Source organism: Eurypyga helias, unplaced genomic scaffold, assembly GCF_000690775.1.
Source record: "Eurypyga helias isolate BGI_N326 unplaced genomic scaffold, ASM69077v1 scaffold22113, whole genome shotgun sequence".
Classification (NCBI taxonomy): Eukaryota; Metazoa; Chordata; class Aves; order Eurypygiformes; family Eurypygidae; genus Eurypyga; species Eurypyga helias.
Window position 1 is genome coordinate 1,279 of NW_010242226.1, and position 19,616 is coordinate 20,894.

A 19,616-nucleotide genomic window follows, 5' to 3' on the forward strand; every position below is an offset into this window, starting at 1 on the left:
CTGGATTGCCATCCCATTGGATTTGTCTGCCCGTGAAGGAAATACAGCCATCCTGTTTAGCTTTGAGGGTGAACGCAATAGATGTCATGAAGATTAACTACAGGCTACCATGACTGTCATTTGCCTTGGCACAATACAACAGCTGAGAACTAACCCGTCAACGTTAAAAACCGAGCTAGACATCTCTGTTATAAAGAGGGAGGGGAAAGAAAGTTGTATGGCCAAGGGTACACCTCAGCTGCCTTCACTGTAAAACTATGAAGTGCTATTTCAGCACGAGTTTTAGGTTTGTAAACATTTCCTCAGCAGGCAGAGACGGGATGTCCAAAACAAACGATATCACATACTCCACATCCAAGTCATTAAAACAATTTAAACTGTTAAGAAAATCTCATGGTTTTATTGTGTAATGTAGCATTGAAACATCTGAACAAATCAGTATCTGGGCTGTACAGGCTGCTGTTCTTTCACTTCTTTGGGTTATAGAGCATCTTGTCAGTACATAAACAACAACCTTTCGCATTATAAATTCTTTCCGAGGCATGCTGGTACAACACAAATTTCTCTTGTCAAATGCAGCTAAGTCTAACTTCCAAACATCATGCACAAGAAACTCATCTAGTGACAATGTAAACTCAGCAGAAGGGCAGGTCACAGGTCTTGCTTGCTCACGCTCTGCGGTGCTGCAGGTTTGTGTATGATATTTGGAATGTTCCGTGAGTGTGAATAATACCAGTAAGAGGAGAGGAGGGGGGAAAAAAAAAAAAAGCAGGGGTGCCTCGATGTTGCCAGCTCAGCCAAAGTTGTGCAATGCTAGCCTGAACATGTCATTGGTGCAAACCCAGGCATCGTTGATGTTCTTTAATAGAAATATCTGGTGAAATCCCATGATAGGGTCTTCATCAGCCTGTAAGAGAGGGAAAAAAAACATTCAAAAAGCTCTTTTGAGAAATGTATTCCAAAACTCATGATAAAACAACTCAAAAGCCAACGTTATCAGTGATGTCACATGCTGCAAGATGCCGAGTGCCTCTAGGGACATTAACACAACCAGAGGCTCTGCCTGCAAAGCACCTTGGAACAAACACCCAGGGCCCACTGGCACCGAAACCCTGCACTGGCATCTGAAGTTGGGGTTGTCTGGAAGCCTCACCAACATCTCATTCCAGCAGCTTCACAGCACTGGTAACAGCACACCTGCCTCAGTGCAGAACCCCAAGTTTGTTTTGGGCCTTGCCCAGGAGCCAAGCATAAAACATATAAACATAAAACAAGGTGCTTAAGGATTAGTTCGTAGGTGCTGGATTTGGACTGATGACAGAAGGCAGTTTCTGTAGAAGTCAGCGTCCACAATATTGCCTGAATGATCTTGGGAATAATCTAGGCTTTTGAAAGCTTTCCCAGAGCAGGTACAGCTGGCCAGCAACTTCCCACTGCCCCTGTCCAGGAAGAAGCTCAGAGGGAGTTAAGTATCTGCTATAGTTGCCTCAAGATACTGTAAGCACAGGGATCTTGCAGCAGTGCCTCAACTTCTGCCTGTGACGATTTATCTAGGCAGGTTATAGCGCCTGCACTATCTTACTGCAAAAAATGCAAATTGCTATTAGAGGGAGACGAGTTCTCCCACCTAAATATTCACCAGTCTCCTCAGAGACATCATGCAGGAATTAAAGCCTCAGAACAACATAAGTTATTCCAGGTCAGCTGGAAATATCAACCTGGTCCGGTGGAAGGTGTCCCTGCCCATGGCAACGGGGTTGGAACTGGATGATCTTTAAGGTCTCTTCCAACCCAAACCATTCTAATTTCTGTAGCAGTGATTCTACTGAAATCACTCTGTAGGATTTAATCTGAACAGCACACAGGACCAAGTTACAAAGCAATCTTCTGATACTGATCACAGTGTATTCAATTCAGCATTTTTGGAGGATTTTAAGGTCTATTCTTTCAGCTTCAGAAAGCTGGGGAAAGGCATAAAAACAGCACTGAAAAGCAGCAGCCACAGGAGCACGTGTAACAGACTGTCAAAATGCTGTTTTCTCTCAATGCTCTGCTGCTGTCCACCAAGAAAAGCAAGTGAAAAGGTTGAAAAGCAAAGCAGACTGCAAAAAAAAAAAAAAAAAATCTTTACTTGAAAAGTAGCATCCATGTAAGCGATAAATGGAATGTGAAAGAGGTCAGCTTTACGGACATCAGTTATCCCAGAACAGCAAGTCTGCCAGAGCACTGGTAGGCTCAAGTGCATGCAAAAGCAGCATTCAAATCTAGAACCACTGCAGGGACTTCACAACTGCCTAGGAAATAAAATGGTGTAGGTGAGGTGCAGTTTCAGTAAGTGTATGCTAAGCCACAGAGGAAAACCAAGAAGGGCCCTAGATGAGCTACTGCCACTCAGGAGAGTGATACTGAAATCATGATGGCCAATTTTTTTACTTTATTTTTAAACCAGTCCAGAGCTCAAAAACTATCAAGGCAAGCACAGTGTTAGCAGTTATTAGGAAAGGAACAGAGGCACAAAACCCGTACATGAGCAACTGCATAAATATACAGAGAGCACCCACATATCAAATCCTGCATGCATGCCTTATTTAAAAGAAGTTTAAGTGATACAATAAGGAGAGGGCAGAGAAAACCAAGAAAGATGATCCAGCTACAGGACAGTTTCCTACTGAAGAAAGTAAATTGAGTATGACTCTCTAGCTGGCAAAAACGTGATCAGGCTGAGAACAGACAAAACAAATTACTATAAAACCATGAGGGACAAAGTGAGCGAGAATAAGGCAGCATAAGTAAGGCCACAAGTATGAGCAAGTCAAGTGTTCAGCAGACGAATGGAAGAAAAACCCTCAAGCAAGGTAAGTGGCAATAAAGTCAGTGTTCAACAGGCTGATGAACGGACGGGGCAGCGTTTTGTCACGCTGACACGTGCCTCCTCTTGCATTAGGCAGAGGCCCCGTAACGATCAGCACGGTGTGAACACAAGCAATTACGCTGGATCACACCAGTCGTCCGGCTAGTTCATTAACACGTATGATGGCAGCTGTGCCGATTGTTTTGGGGGAAGCATTATCATTATTAGATCTGCCCAGGAAAGATGCTTGTACATCCACCCAGAAGAGGTGGCCTGTGCGCTAAGGCCCAGGGGCTTACGCCTTCACCTCTGCAGGAAAAAAAAAAACCAAACACCACCAGACTAGCTTTAGTTAGCTTTAGTGTAGGTTTCCTCAACTTTTGGTAGGCCTAGCTGCACTGCAGCTCTTAGTGCTTTGGCTTGAGTAGAATCTCCTCCTTTCTTATGCAATTCAGGATCAGACACATGAAGATAAAAAGGGAATTCTTCTCCAAACACTTGCTGTGGCAGATATGGCAAATTCCCACAATGAAGTCATATATTATTGCTTTCTTTATTCCTTTTGTGTTATGTCTTCACAGCATAGTGGAGCAGTATCTTATAAAGTCAAGTTAAATCCCAGACTATATTTAAGGCGAATTAAGTAACTTGTAGTCCATTCCCCAAATTCTGAATATGTCCTATTAACATATCCCAAAGACCCACGGTTGAATGTTTTGAGATACTCTAGAAGGTGTAGACTGATCCTATTCCATTTAATTTTGGAACTTCATCACCACTCAGATAACCTAATTGAAACTCTCAACCCTTACTTTCCATTCCAAAATCAGCTATGTCCAACTCAAAATTTACATTCCAGGTGTAAGCCCAGGCTTGAAATGCAGGGCTTTATTTTTCTTAGAAAGCTTCCCTTTATGCAGCTCAAATTCTCTCATGACATCCTTGAATTAAAATAAAAATTTAAAAAGTCACAGCATCAGACCAGAAGGATCATCTGTTTTCCAGCCTCATGCTCACTTGAGCAGGGGCTACCAGCAGCATTGCATCAGCCACAGCTTCGTCCAGCAGAGTCTTCCAAGCCTCCAAGAAAAATGTTTCACAAGGTGTCCAGGCACCATTTCCCAGGGTTTCAGCCTTCCAGTGAAAAATCTTTCCCTTGTGTCCCACGTGAACCACCCAAGTTACGGTTTGCAAACACTGTCCCTTGTTACACTGTCTGGCACCACCAAAACCAGTTTGATTTCAGGTTGTTGGAAGTACTCAACCACTTTCCACCTACATTTTAGGCAGGTTGCCCTTAGCACCTCCTCTCACCGCTCCACAAGCTCTCGAATCCTGTCAGTCTTGGCAGCTTTTTGACCTCTTCCAGTTTTCTACATCCCTTCCGAGCTGGAGATTCGAAACTCTATAGAAAATCCTCATCTCACAGAGCTATGGGTCACATCAGAGTATTAGATGCAACACTACTGTGCAATCCAAGTTCAGCTGCACAGCTTTTCTCCTCTTGTCTGATTTTGCTCTTTCACCAACACCTCTCAGCAACTGTAGATTGAACTGCAGGCTTGCAGCCATCCTTACCTCAGAGGAAAGGCTCATTACTTAAGATAGCAGGTGCTTTCAGATGTTAAGCCTCATTTAACAGGCTTTAAGCAGTGCTTTAAGCATTCAGCATGCACTACAAAAACACCCAGTGATTTTAATTGCAAATTTCCTTTCTCTTTTAAGGCTAGGAAACACAGCATAACAATTAGTTATTCGAAATTAATTCTGCAACAATCACTTCAAAATTCACACTCCTGTGGGAGAGCCAGGAATCTACGCATTGCTCTGAGAACAGGCAAGCCACAGCCATGCTTCTCAGCCGAGCTCAAGTGACAGAAGAGCGAGAAGAGAGCACTCCTTACTCAACCAGGACAGCGAGGACTGCATGGAAGAGAGGTAAGGCAGAGGGTTAAACGTTGTGGAGGGCTAGCCTGAAGACTTCGTTGGTGCACACCCAGGCACCTTGAAAACTTTTCAACAAAAAGGTTTGGTGGAAGCCTAGAACTTGGTCATCATCTGCCTGAGCATGACAGGAGAAATACGTTACTAGGTGAAGCACACTGAAAATACCGGGTGATGAACACTGGCCGAGTAGTGTCACGCCTAATGAAACTCACCCCTAAAGGTTTAAACTGATGCTTACTCTTCCTAGCTGAAGTAAGCACGTGCTCATGCAATGAATAGCAATAAAATACAATTAGAGTAAGTGGAGGTATATTTATTATACCTCTACAAAGGATAAAAACCATTACTACCTATCCCAATATCCATTAAAGAGGATCTTACATATGTTTCCCTGAAAATATGCTTTTCAATGAAAGCTCTTCCTGGTCTGCTTCTGCCAGTGAGTTAGATCCTCGCTAGTGACATTCACCCTACTTCAGTGCTCTACTATCCTCCACCACCTTCCCTGAGCAGCTGTCGTGCCTAGTCCCTTCAGCACAGATGATTATTCTGCTGCAAGAGATGTTGCTCTGTTTTTATTTACAGTCCGTGTTGGTATTAGCATGCTGAGCTGTAGACTGGAGCAGCATAGATACGCATCCTGACCTTGTCACAGGGCAGTAACAATTCCAACTGACCCCAATTAAATCCCCCTCCAACAGGGATTGCCAAAGACTTAAACCAACCCAAACCTGCAGGTTTACTTAAGGCAAAATACTCTGGTAAATAAAATAGAGAGCTTGGCAGCAACAGTCTTTGACCCCATTTTTTCTTCAGAACTATTCTTGTACAGTTAAGAGAGCTGAGGCTTTGTGACAATTTGGTAGCAGCTCACCCCACAGTATACGCAGGGAGAGAAGGTTTATCTGCTTTGGCTTCATTTTTCCTCCCCTAAATTCAAACAAGATCAAAATACAATGGCTTATATTTTTATAAGTGTGGAAGAAACACAGCATGTGCCCAGCTTACAACACTGAGTTTCTGCTGAACTTTTGGGATCAGCAATTCAAGCAACTAAGGCCTCAGAAAATCCAGTTAAATATCAGGCCAAGAATGCCTTCTTAGAAAGGGCATGTTACAGGTATTTTAGCATTATTCATTTTCTTGGGTTACTCTATTAAAAACACTATGCATACTCCTTCATAACATAAAACAATGCAAGTTCTGAAAAACTGCAGAGGATTCAAAAGCATCTGCATTAATTGTACTGAAGAATTCTGAAAACTGAAGAACACTGAAGAATTTGACTCTCAGTGCCATGAAAAGGATAACTGAAAATAAGCAGGAAGCACAGCTTTTCCCTTCAAACAATGATCTTGGGAAGTCCCCTTCCTTGTGAAAATTCCTCTACAGATTTGCTCAAGACCAGCCGATGAGAGCTGTGCAGAACAGCCACACCACTAGGACGGCAACCTTCCAATAAACCAAGAATGCCGCTCCACGCTGGCGAGTTACAGCCTACCCCGTTCGGCTGGAGCTGTAGGTGAGCCACTTGCCAAAATGCACTAACTGAAGCCAGTTGTTCCCAGTTACTGTACTGCATCGGGAACAGCACTGCGATGCATTAAAATGGTTGTCAGCACATACGAATTAGCACAAGAAAAAGTATTCTCAACATATGACAACCAGGTTTGTGTCCTGGCAGAATGGTTACTACACGTCATGCTACAGGCTGTTGCCAATGATTTCATTTGCCCACGTGTATAGGTATCATACGAGGCAGAAGCCAGAAGTTCTAAGTTGCTCTGTGAGGAACAGCATTCCCAGGCATTAAAATGTGCTTTTAATGCTAAGATTGGAGACATATACATGTTATGAGTGGTAAAGTGTTGCCGCTACTACTAAAAATTCAGAAAAAAGTTGGATTTGATCATGACAATAGGCATACTTGAATCCAGTGCATTCTTTCCAAACACCCAGACACACTATCATATGATCCCTGAATTATCCAGAGGATAAAAACAGCACAGCAAGAAATACTACTCCAAGCCACGGTATTTATGGAAAGCTCTTCGACTGCATCTACAACCCTAACAACCATACTAAAGGATGAGAAAACCCAAAACCTTTACAGAATCTTTGAGAACTCAGTATCTTGCCTCAGGATTCAACACAACCCCTGCTGCAAGCTGTGATCTGCTTAATGGTCACGCAATAACCTTAAACCTGACCGTGCAAAACCAGGTGCAGATGTGACATTGAGTCAAAACGCCTTGAACACGTCCCAAGAGTCCCACTTGTGCACACCCAAGAGTCAGACGGATGAGATCAGCACGACTGACTTCATACTGCCCTGCAATTCAGTGCGTTCCGTGGCCACCCATGGATGTCTTTCCTCAGTGTGTGCAGGAGGGATTGAGCAACAAGAAAGCTGGTATCCAACTTGCAGCTAGGAAGCAAGAGCAACTTTAACGAGAGCCAAAGCTATCTGTTAGGCTTAGAAGTGGATGCAATACACTGGGAACTGCTCTTCTCAACTGCCCAGCCCAAAACAATTAAGGAGAATAGCTAAGCAAGCAGATTCAAGCTTTCAGTCCTACGTTTGCTTCGTTAACAGGACAGTCACAGTGGGAATTTGAACATTTGGATACCAGACATGCCATTCAGAGTCAGCTGTTTAGGTTTCCTTTTCCTGTTATTTTAAGAGAAAATGGGTTCAGGTAACTCTAAAGACTGGATGGCTTCAGAGTCCTGACTCAACGGCGTGGCTGGACCAAACCCTAATAAAACTAACTCAGTAATTTTAACTATTGCTATGTAATTTTATACTTTTTACATAAACACTGCCTACAGCTGACTTAACATACAGGATCTATTTTGCAGATTCCAGGGCAGCTTCTTTCATTGATAAGTAGTGTAATTAGCTTACAAGTCTGTGGCCTTGGCATATATAGATCCAACATCTCAAAAGAACAGGAGACTGGCTAGGTTTATGCAGTTCAGTAGTATAACGTAAACAGTGACGTAACCATACTAGAGCCTGAAAAATAATCTGATTGCTACACAAGAAGAAGCTGTTTCAACAGTGTTTTATCTCTGAGGCAACACTAAAAAAAAGTTTTGACTAAAGAGGTACTGGACTGCATTAACACCAGGACTATATCCTTGTGTCTTCTGGCAGCAAAGAAAAAACATAGTCTTACTGAAGGGTTGTCAGTAACAAAAACGTCTGCTAAACCACTGCTTGATGCATAGGTTGGTGGATGAAAAGCTGAACATGAGCCGGCAGGGTGCGCTGGCATCCCAGAAAGCCAACCGTATCCTGGGCTGTATCCAGAGAAGTGTGGCCAGCAGGGCGAGGGAGGGGATTCTGCCCCTCTACTCTGCTCTGGTGAGACCCCCACTGGAGTGCTGCGTCCAGCTGTGGAACCCTCAGTATCAGAAGGATGTGGACCAGTTGGAGCAAGTCCAGAGGAGGCCACAAAGATGCGCAGAGGGCTGGAGCCCCTCTGCTATGATGAAAGGCTGAGAGAGTTGGGCTTGTTCAGCCTGGAGAAGAGAAGGCTCCGGGGAGACCTTATAGCACCTCCCAGTGCCTGAAGGGGCTACAAGGAAGCTGGGGGGGGCTTTTTACAAGGGCCTGTAGTGACAGGACAAGGGGTAACGGGTTTAAATTGAAAGTGGGGAGGTTTAGATTAGATATCAGGAAGAAATTCTTCCCAGAGAGGGTGGGGAGGCACTGGCACAGGTTGTCCAGAGAAGCTGTGGATGCCCCATCCCTGGAAGTGTCCAAGGCCAGGCTGGATGAGGCTTGGAGCAACCCGGTCTAGTGGAAGGTGTCCCTGCCCACGGCAAGGGGGTTGGAACTGGATGGTCTTTAAGGTCCCTTCCAACCCAAACCATTCCATGATTCTGTGATTTCTATGCACAATAAAAACCACAGCACTTTGCTTGGCAGCATATGACTGTCACATTGCAGGTATTTTACCTAGTGCTGGTTATCTGAAGGAGTGGCAGTTTCTTGAAAGTCTTAAATAGTAGAAGAATGACATCCCAATGCAAGCTTACCAGCGGTCCTTCCCCACACAAGAGAGCATTTTAATGTTTTCAGAAGTCAGATGATTTAGAATCCTGAAAAAAATCTAAGACATAAGCATTTGTTAACCTGTAACGGAAAGAGTTTACCTTAAGCTGTCCCACTACCATACTGAGTATACAGCTATCAGGTGTAGGTTGGTGGTCTTGTGCTGTGATGCTGTGTTGTATTTTTTGGAAAGGTAGGCTCTGCAATGAAAAGAAAGCAAAGTGAGGAAGTGTACAGTCATTGCATTATTTAACCTACAAAACAAAGATGGAGCAAATCCACCCTTATGGTTAAGCTCTTTTGGTGGTACTGCAGGGACAGCTGTTGCAACTCGGCACTACTCAGGCTGGGTTGATAACAACAGTTGTGTTTTTCACGTACCAAAACATGAAATAATGTCACCATATACAGTAAAGAGTATCTTTTCCTAGTCTTCTTACCCTGCCTGAAGAGCTTCAGATCATCTGTAAGCCAGGAGTTCATATGATGAAGGCACAAGAGCTCCTCTGCTCTGAACAGCGTTAAAAATATTGTATGATCTTGGGGTTTACTAGACATCTCCAAAACCGCTTCTTTGTTAAAGTGGCTGTAGACAGACAGGAAGTGTGGTTGACCAAGAACCAGTGTTGAAGACCTGAAATCCACATATCCACCTTTCCCCTTTTTTCTTCCCTTGACACTCTTGTAGCCAACATATGTCTGGAGTTAAGTGCGCAAGGAACACACCTTGGGAAACACCAGACACTGTGGAGTAATCCCTCTCTTTCTACTCTGACCACATTCACATTCCAACTCCAAGCAGTGAATATCAAATATCTAGAGGATCTCAGAGTCCTGTCACACAAAGGCAGTTTGGGCACGTTCTGTCCAAGCTGCGTTAGTGCTGGATGCTTCAGAAGCGGCAGCTGATCCCAGACGGAGCTCTGCATGACCGCCTGGCTAACACCCAGAGGACGTGCACTGCACAGGTCAGCAGCACGCAGCCTTTTAAACCTCAGGATGTACTTTGATGCCTTTGCTTCATTTCCCTGAGGCAGATCCAAACATGTACTTTGGGAAGTTCTGCCCTTCCCTCTGGGGGAAAGAGCCTGATAGACTTCCCACAAGACCTAGTTACAAGAGCAGGAGACGGGCGTCCTGCTGTCGAGGATGTGAAGTACAGACTTGGCCCTACAAGCACAAGGCATCGGGAAGAATACCAGGAAGCTAAATCTCTGGATTATGGAGAACACAAACTGGAAGGATCAGAACCCGGGGAAGTGAAGGAAGAAGGAAGTGTACAGAGGAACCCTCTAATCACAGAGGGACACTATTCAAGAACACTCTCTAATAACGCCTGCAGCGTTTCCTCTCAGCTAGGAGAGCAATCCCAACGTACCATCACCTGCAAAGCAAGCCAGCTGGTTTGTGATATGGAACAGACTTCCAGTAACAACAAAAAAAAAAATCCAGAGCAGTCTTTTCTGAACTACCAGCAGAATATTTTCCAGAGTCACCAACCCAAACTCGGATGTGCACGCACAGCCTGTGCAAGCGGTGGCTGGGACATCGCATATCCTTCCTGTGACAAAAAGAGCACTATAAAACCTGGTCCCACCTCAGCACAACAGCTTCTTGTTGAACGAGTCCTGCCAGAAAAGTCTCTTGAAAAGACAGAGATGAAGGGGAATGAAAGTGGTTGTATCCAGAACCCAGTTTCTAGTATGACCACATGCCAATGAGAGGCGAGACTGGGGAGAGAAGACAGGGAAGAAGGAACAGCTTCAGGGTCAAGAGCCCTGGAAAATGGTAAGATTGCACCAAAGACAAAGCTGGGTAAGATGGTGCCTGTTTCAAGTATCCAGTTGTCCCTTTCACAGAAAAGGACCCCAAATGCTCGCCAGCTGAGTGGGCTACATACGTGATACAGTGGGGGAAATCCCACTGGAAGATGTAGGGTCAGCTGAGAGGAAAGATCAATTTTTAGGATAGAGAGAAACTACCTCAAAAGGATGGTTGCTTATAGAGATCCATCTGCACTGGAGAGAAGCATTTCTTGATATGAGCACAAGAAAATCACTATCAAGTGAGAAGCCATACAACAACCAAGGCTTTTAGTGTCCTCTGACACTAGAACTTGTCTGGGCTTTCGTTATTGAAACCATGGAATCCTTCACGAAATCAGGCAAGAGAAATTCTGCAGGAATGAAGTCCAGGAGCTTAAACTCACTCATGGCAACAACTGTCAACAAATCTACCTATGTCCTAGAATAATTCCTGTGAGGAGCAGCTGAGGGAGCTGGGGGTGTTCAGCCTGGAGGAGGATCTGGGGAGACCTTATTGCTCTCTACAGCTCCCTGAAAGGAGGGTGCAGAAAGGTGGGGGTCAGTCTCTTCTCTCAAATGACAGGACAAGAGGAAATGACCTCAAGTTGTGCCAGGGGAAGTTTAGAACAGATATTGGGGAAAATGTCTTCACGGAAAGGGCTGTCAGGCATTGGAATGGGCTGCCCAGGGAGGTGGTGGAGTCACCATCCCTGGAGGGATTTAAGAGACGTGTAGATTTGGTGCTTAGGGACATGGTATAGTGGTGGGCTTGACAGTGCTGGGTTAATAGTTGGACCTGATGATTTTGAAGGTCTTTTCCAACCTAAAAGGTTCTGTGGTTCTACCTGTCCCAGCTTCCTCCTTGGCCCAGGAGGTTCGAAGTACAAGATTATCCCAAATGCTCAATGTAAACCAGGTTGTGCCCTGATCAGGATAGGAGTTGTTTCAAATAAGACTGCCTAAGTCCAGCACTAACTTAGAGAGCAGGAACAAGTGTCAACTCCCACCCCATAACAAGGTATGGGTGCACCAGTGCTGGCAAAACAAGGTCTTCGTTACCTTGCCCACCTGTATCATCATCATCTGACAGAGTAGGTTGAAAAGATGCCACAGCGTTGCTGTTACACAGCAGAGAACTTGCTGTAAAAGAAAATCCTGCCCCTTGACACTTACACCAAGTAATCAGCCAGCCACTGAAGAACGTGACTGCAGAAGTGCAAAAGAACTCCAGCATCAAACTTACAGCGATCTGCTCAACTGAGTAAGCACAGAGTGGGTGAGTAGGTTAAGTTGAAACGGCAGAGCGCGAGTAGCTGGTGCTGACACAGGTCTGCTGACAGACATTAGAGTCATGGTAAGCTGATACAGCCCCATGACGGGCCATGGCAGTGGAAGGGCATGGAAGATTCTTACTGCATTTCTTCCTGACTTTAAGTAGATGGATACACGTCAGATAAGCTTTCCCTGAGGCAAAGCAGCATGCCTTCGCTCTCCAAGCAAGACTGCGCAGCAGGCACATGACTCCATACAGTCCAACTTGCAGGACAGACAGGGAAGGTAAAGATGAGTAACGCTGTGGTGGGAAAGGGGCTGATCTGCACTGGGCCAGATCCAAGGCAGCGTCTGAGACACTGTGGCCAAGCAGATGCTTAGCTGGTTGGGTATCTAAATGGCTGCTAGCCCAGAAGTCTAAAGAACACTGAGTACACAAACAAGAAATGCTGGAGCTTGAGTATCTCCTCGTCTAGAAGCGAGCAGTTGCAAGCTGTGCTATTTCTGAGGTGTGTGGCCTTCTGAAAGGCAATGCAGGCACCCAAAGCACAGATCCATGGGTGAACCTCAGCCTTCGCAGCTAAAGATGTCCTGGATGACAGCAGTGATTCCAAAACACAGGGGCAGTAGCTGTACAACAAGACAAGCGTCCACATCGGACTTTCCTCCTCAGTGTGCAATAAAAATGGTGTACCTGCCCAATACACCATGCTCTGAGCAGAATGTCTGAGGGCTAACACATGCCCACCATATCTTGCAAAAGAAACAAACCTTCTAGTCTCCTGACAGCTTATAAGTACACCCATTTTTTTAACAGAAGCATGGATTTACTTGAAAAGATAAAACTCCAAGTTTAACTAAGTGAACACTGCAGGGGAGTTTCAGTCTCTGCCCATTAAGAAATGCTTTCCTCTCACTTGATGAAGAAGAAACACTGATTGCAAAATCCTGACTCATAACTTCTCCTACCTGAACAGCTGAAAAATACTGCACTGAGGACCAGGTTCTCCACCACAGAATTGCATTTATGTACCAGAAAACAAATTGTTCCCCACAATAACGTGTTCACCCTCTATCACAGGCAGATCCAAACAGCAGGTTTGCTATTGCAGCTTCCTTGGCACGCTTTCAAAGAGCAAAAAACAGAAACTCCTCTCATTCCTCTAGAACACGGTGACACTTTACGAACTATACTTTTAAAAAAATAAATCAGTAATGTCAGATGCAATTGCAGTCACAAAATAATCTCTCAAAGTAACAAAGTGAACCAACATTCCACCATTAGAGCCACCAATGGAACACTGAATTAAGTCACAAGTAACACTTTTTGAAGCATGACTCCCATATTTAAGAGTTTTAAACTGTTTATGGTGAAATCAAATTTTCAGAAGCAATTAATTTGTAGTCTTCAGAACTGTTTCCCAAAATATTTGGTAAGGATTACACACTTACAGAGAGTTTTTCAACAATAGCTGCTTTGCCCTGGAACTGCTGCCCTTCCCACGTAAGGCATGATGCATCAATCTAAAGGGAAAAGAAACAAATTCATCAACCTGTTTAGGTAACCCTTAAGCAATCCTGGTTTCTTGGCATATATCCTTAGAATCCAGCTATTTGGAAACTACCTCAAAGGGAGATGGAAAGAAACCACAAAGAGCAACTGAAAAAGTGTGGACTAATCAACTCGAAATTAAGTAGATGAAATTTAATTATCACAATTCTAGCAGCAAATCCTGCCTTTGGGTCAGAGTTAACTTTCAAAAGAAAATCTAAAGGACATACAAAACCACAGTCCTATGGACATGAAGCCAAACATGTAGAGAGACAAAAATACATCAAGAGATCTGACTATCAGACTATAGATCTCATAGTCCAAGTTCTCATGTACTCATCACAGATGGCTATTCCTTCCATCTTTTTGGGTTTAAATACCTCCAGACATACGATTCCCAGTTCTTTCCTATTCAATCTTCAGCTCTCACTGAAACTCTGAATGTCTCAGCAGTACATGACAGATTCCAAAGAACTCCATTTGTACACTCTTTGTAGATTTTCCAGGCTCTTCTGTGGGTTTTTGACCCACACCATATCAAAAAGCCACTTCTTTCAGCCCCATGTGCTGCACTGAACCTGCACAGCAGTCACAACCACTCCAAAAAAAAAAAAAAAGCTTCTGGTCCTCCACGTGTCATCAGAAGGAACCACACAGTGGAGCAGGAGCCAGAACAACAAGGAAGGGGACCAGGGGCAACAGCATGAAGCATTTCAGGGTCACAGATGCATCCAAAAGCAAGGTGAAGAGCCCCTGAATACAGCCACCTCAAGTTTGGACACATCCCTTTTAGGAGGACCTACGCTTCATTTAGATTGTGTTATCTAAAGTCACACAGCAAGTCATCTGGCTGACACCACTTGCATCTTACATGACATCAAGCCCAGACGCCAACAACTTGAGAAACAAGGCGACGGTGCCAAGGACTGAGGCTATCCTCTCCAGCATCCAAATTACAGACCTCAAACATGGAAAGCCACAAAAACCTGCCATACTTAACCCCCTACAGCAATCAGCAGGTGAGCACATGGTGGTGCAGGACCCTCCTGAGGTTTCAAAAAGTAGCAAAGGACATGGATTAAGAGGAAATACACTGTTCCTGAAACACACTGCAACTTCACGTTGTACCTAGTTGAAGTCCACCTCACTCTGCTGTACCCTACCTCCACCACCACAACCTGTGAGCAACTACTTCAAGAACAAGAGGCATCCCCTCCTCTAACCCCCATAGCCCCACAGATGAGAAAACAGCAGAAAAGTAAGAAAACATTTCATTATAAGCATTAATATACCCAAAGCACAGGAAAGAAGTAGGTACAAGCAAAACAGCTGCAGGGGGGATAACTGTAAAACAAGTCTTGGACTTAGTACTCCAACTCAGGGAACTGCAGCGATGCATGGCCAACCGACCGGACCCCTGCCCTGAAGAGGTGACAAACCTCGGCTGACTCTGATTACACCACAAAGGAGAAAACTGAACCTTTTGGGGAAGCAGCAATGCCGCATGCCTGCATGCTGTGATGTGTTCCCTCCCACAGGGTCTCAGAAGGCAAAAAGCCCATCAGTAAATGCATTTTTTCTGCAGAACCTCCTCTAACTTAGCCCACTGGTGACCTCCGTGCATTTTAGTCCCACAAAACAGGCTCCCATCCTCCACAGTTCAGGAACTCCACAAAACAATCGGTGAGCTGCAGAATAGCTTTCCTGACCACATTTGCATAGGTTATCTCCACTGACTGATGAAAGGCAGAAAGATCCTAAGGGTGGAAAAAGCCCAGGAGTTCATTGTGTGGAAGGCCACGTTAGTCTGTGGTTACCACTGGTCATCTGAGGATTGAAGGTGTTTGGGTAATAACATGACAGAAACAAAGCACCTTTGTATTAAGAGCTGCAGCTAGAACACATGCTACTTGCTTTTCTTGCTTTATAGGGTCTCTGAACACAGCTTCTTGGCCAAAATAAGGCCAAGCAGACAGCAAATATGCAACAATCCAAAGAGCAAATGCTATCAGCACTGGCTGATAGTGTATACCTTGGAGGTATACGGAGGGGTGTCAGGCAGCTTTCATGCAACAGTCTCAATCCTCAAGAGCTTGGCGAATCTTCTTACAATTCATCCAGCAGATGAAAAGCAGGTCAGAAAAAACAGAATATGCTGCTAGAAGACTTGTAAGACTTGAGTGTCTTGCTGAAACACCTCAGCCACCCAGCAGCATTCCTCGCCAGCAGTCATCAACTGCACACACTGCTCTGCATGCTCTGGAGGAGTCTTCCCCGAAAAAATAAAAGCTGATGTTCCTTGGGTTTGTTAGCTGCAGTGTTCAATTTTAGAAACCAAATCTATTTTTCCCCAAATAAGGAGCAAAAATAAAAACCTAACTTTTGAAGAAATCTAAACTGAATTTAAATTTAACAAAGTCTAGATATTTAAACTGGATTCAAAATTTTAAATCTGTTTTCATGTTCTGAGGATTAATACAGCATGAGATCCAAGAAATGCCTGCAAGAAGTGCTAAACACAAAGCAGGATTTACATCACATCCCACTTCAGGGAGGATCCACGCAAATCCACACCTGTAAATTAATGGCAAACTAAGGCTAGCATATTTGCTTTTGCAGAGCATTTCATCACAGTATCATCTCCAGCAACCTCCACTACAAGGCACTATCTACAGCCAACCAGGGGTTTTAAAAGTCTGACTGATAAGGCAAAGCTCAATATAGGAGTGAAATGTAAAAGAAATGCAATAAATAAAAGTGTGATTGCACTGACTTACAGAGACAGGATAAAGCCCACTATCCCATTCTGTGTATTCCCACACATCAAAATAAGGAAACCTAGACAGATAATGGAAAAGAGCCCCAGCCCCCTCTGTAGATACTTACATATATTGCTCCTAACTGAGTCCTATCTGCATCAAAAAGTTGGTAGTAATGTTGTACGAAGCTGGACCCAATCTGCTCCCAGATAGGCTTGTCTCCCATTCTGAATCCTCACTCAAAGCCAGTGACTGTAAAACAAAAGCAAAAAATCATCATAAAGAACAATCACAGTAACAAGCATGGCACTTGGCTTCAGTGTCAAACAGCAGTAAACACAGATCCTCCCTGCTGGCTGGAATTTTTTCTTTGGAAGATTTAGGACAAATCTCATGTCTATCCCTTACACTCTTGTGAAATAAAAATCTTGAATACCAAATGGTTTAACTTCTTATTACAGCATTTGGTTATTTCTAGAGCCACTGCAGCTACTGTGAGGTCACAACTCACATACCAAAGTGGAAAATAAGAACAAAAACGAGTGTTATCACCTTATATTCACATATTTAAAAGACTACACCATCTGTAAAGTTGGTTAGTGCTTGCTGGCTTGATCTCATTCACTGTAAAAAAGTGACCTGCTAATATGGATTGCCTACAAGTGGCTTACACCAACTGATTCATCTATTCAGCTCCTCAGGTGTTTCACCAACCACAGGCCATTCTAAGGAAGAGTGTCCTTTCGGTGGTACAACAGGAGTTACTTCACCAGCTCTTGGCTTCACAGAGCCTACTTCGCTCTTCCACCCTGCCAGCCAGGCTGAAGTACACTCAACAATTATCCCTGAACCTGTTCAAGATACGAACCATGGTTTGGTTAGTGGTGAGAACCTGCAGTTCCCAGTGAAGGTACCAGGAGCTCAGAGGTATCCCACACTTCCGAACATGAGTCCCTCTTCTTTAGAGGGATTAAGCATACAGCATGTGCATTCAGCCCAGACAGACCCATTCTAGAAATTATCATGCACAATCACTACAGATGATCGCTTTTCCACACCATTAAAGTTTAGGAAAGCAAATTCATTTTTTCTTTATCCTGTTCTCTCTCCGAAAGCCTGAAGAACTGTGTGAAAAGCCAGACCACAGTGCTACACTCAAAACCCACGACATTACACTTTGAGATCTGAGTTTACTTTAATTGTACAACTAAATTGTACTTGCTAAACATCAAGATCTGTCAGCCACTAGTCCCTCTTTGCAATCCCTGACAGGGATCAGCTACACGTCTGTACTGCAGTCTGGAAAGGCGTGAAACTGTTTCAGGACACAGGACACGACAGTTATTTTGGTTTCCTTTAGAACTCAATTACTCACACACCTGTTAAGAATTTGTCAAATCTCAGAGAAGCAAAAGAGAGTTCGTGAGATCTCCACCACAAGTATTACCAGGCCTAGGCTTCTGTGCACAGCCAGACAGGAAAGCTCTTGCCATACTCCAGGCCTTTGGCTGTTGGAACTTTACTCATACAAACAGGAATTGAAATGGGTTCAAACCCAAACGCCAAAAATTTTCAGGTTACACAAATTTGGCCACATTTACGAAAGAGAAAATATATTCTAGTAGATCAGTGGTGTAACAGGAGGTATCGTACAAGTTTTCAGGGCCATAAATTCAACTGCCAAATTAAAACTCACACCAAGAACAACTGCTATAGCTTAGAGACCCAGACTACCTGGGCGAGAAAAGGAGTCTGTGGAGCAGAGAGTGGCAGCATGTATACCTGGTAAGGTGGTTGTCCCTGCTGAGAAAGGGATGTTTTGTAGCCTGTGAGGAGAGGTTCTGCAGGAGCTTTGTTTGTGACAACACACCACAGAACCCAGGCTTTTTGACATCCAAGCGATGCTGGCTACATGCTAGTTCTCAAGTGCACCTCAGAAACTTAGGTTTTCAAGGATGAGGTCAAAAATGAACTTAAAATAAACCTATCTATCCCATTTTTCAATATCCTTATTTCAGTATCAACCACCTAGGCAACACAGTCAAATTCCATAACCCTGAACACTAACACAGACTGAAAACTCAAAGACCTGTTGCCACATCACTAATATTTCAGCTGCTCCAAAAAGACAGTCTGGTCTCAGTCACCACGGCATGTGCTCTGCCAATACCTGCAATACATGACCCCGTCTGACGGAGTTTCACCCTGCATGGCCACTCCTCTGGGAAAACAGGTCACAAAAATCCATCCACGTACAACAGGTTTAAAAAACCAAAACACACCCACACCAAATAACTCAAACCTACTTCTTTACCAGAGAAAAAGTTCACAGTCTGGTCTCAGTCACCACGGCGTGTGCTCTGCCAATACCTGCAATACATGACCCCGTCTGACGGAGTTTCACCCTGCATGGCCACTCCTCTGGGAAAACAGGTCACAAAAATCCATCCACGTACAACAGGTTTAAAAAACCAAAACACACCCACACCAAATAACTCAAACCTACTTCTTTACCAGAGAAAAAGTTGCACTGACTGCACATCCACGACTGACACGTACCAGCCTAACCTGGAGCAGATGTACCAATGAAACAACTTCAGCTTGTGTTAAAGCATTTCCGTTGAAAGACAACCAACCTAAAACCAGAGTACCAGCTCCCTGGGAACTTCAGCGAACGATGCCCGCCCGGCTGCTAGGGAGGGCTCTCATGTCTGGTTTGGAAAGCCCGAAGTACTCGTATTTAGTTGTGACGTCTGCTCCTGCCATTCCTGATCTGCAGGTACCTAGTGTGTAGTTTGGGACAGCTGTGGTGGAGCCAACCATCGCTCCCAGTGAAAGTCACCTCTGTTCACTTCTTACGGATTGTCACAGCTTCAACGTCAACCCATGAGCTCACATCACTATCCAATATCCTTCCTAAACATTGAGCTGCAAATCTAGTTGACAGTATCAATGTTAAACAGCCACGCATCCAGCACTGAGACGAACAGTAAAAACACACCAGATCATCCTCCTTGAAGCTAAATTTAGCTATTGCTACATGAAATTTCACACACACACTGTGACTTCACCCTCAGCAGCTCACCGTACCGTCACACGAACCCAAGATCAAGCCGTATGCTGGCACTGCACCTCATTTAGACACAGAGGCTTTCAACTCCTCCAGGCACAACAGCCTCACTCAAGCCCCAGATGCCTTCTGTTCCACCCTTAAACTCTGAGAAAGCCTTTGAGACTGCGAGAAATAATTTTTATTTTAAATACAGAAAATAGCACTACAGCTTCTAAAGCTAAAAATCAGTATGCTAGCTTGCCATCTCCCTCTCAAAAACTGTATTTGTATTTTGGCAGGTAAAATACTGTTAAA

General features: G+C 44.2%; 1 protein-coding gene across 1 annotated transcript; it reads right to left on the minus strand.

Moving 5' to 3' along the window:
* Window positions 1-375: 375 nt before the first annotated feature.
* NUTF2 (nuclear transport factor 2) lies at window positions 376-16,507 on the minus strand. The gene is made up of 4 exons (XM_010149026.1): window positions 16,377-16,507; window positions 13,391-13,462; window positions 8,963-9,061; window positions 376-907 (listed from the first exon to the last, which is right to left on the minus strand). The coding sequence occupies exons 1-4, from the start codon at window positions 16,473-16,475 to the stop codon at window positions 794-796; spliced, it is 384 nt and encodes a 127-aa protein (XP_010147328.1). The 5' UTR covers window positions 16,476-16,507; the 3' UTR covers window positions 376-793.
* Window positions 16,508-19,616: the final 3,109 nt, after the last annotated feature.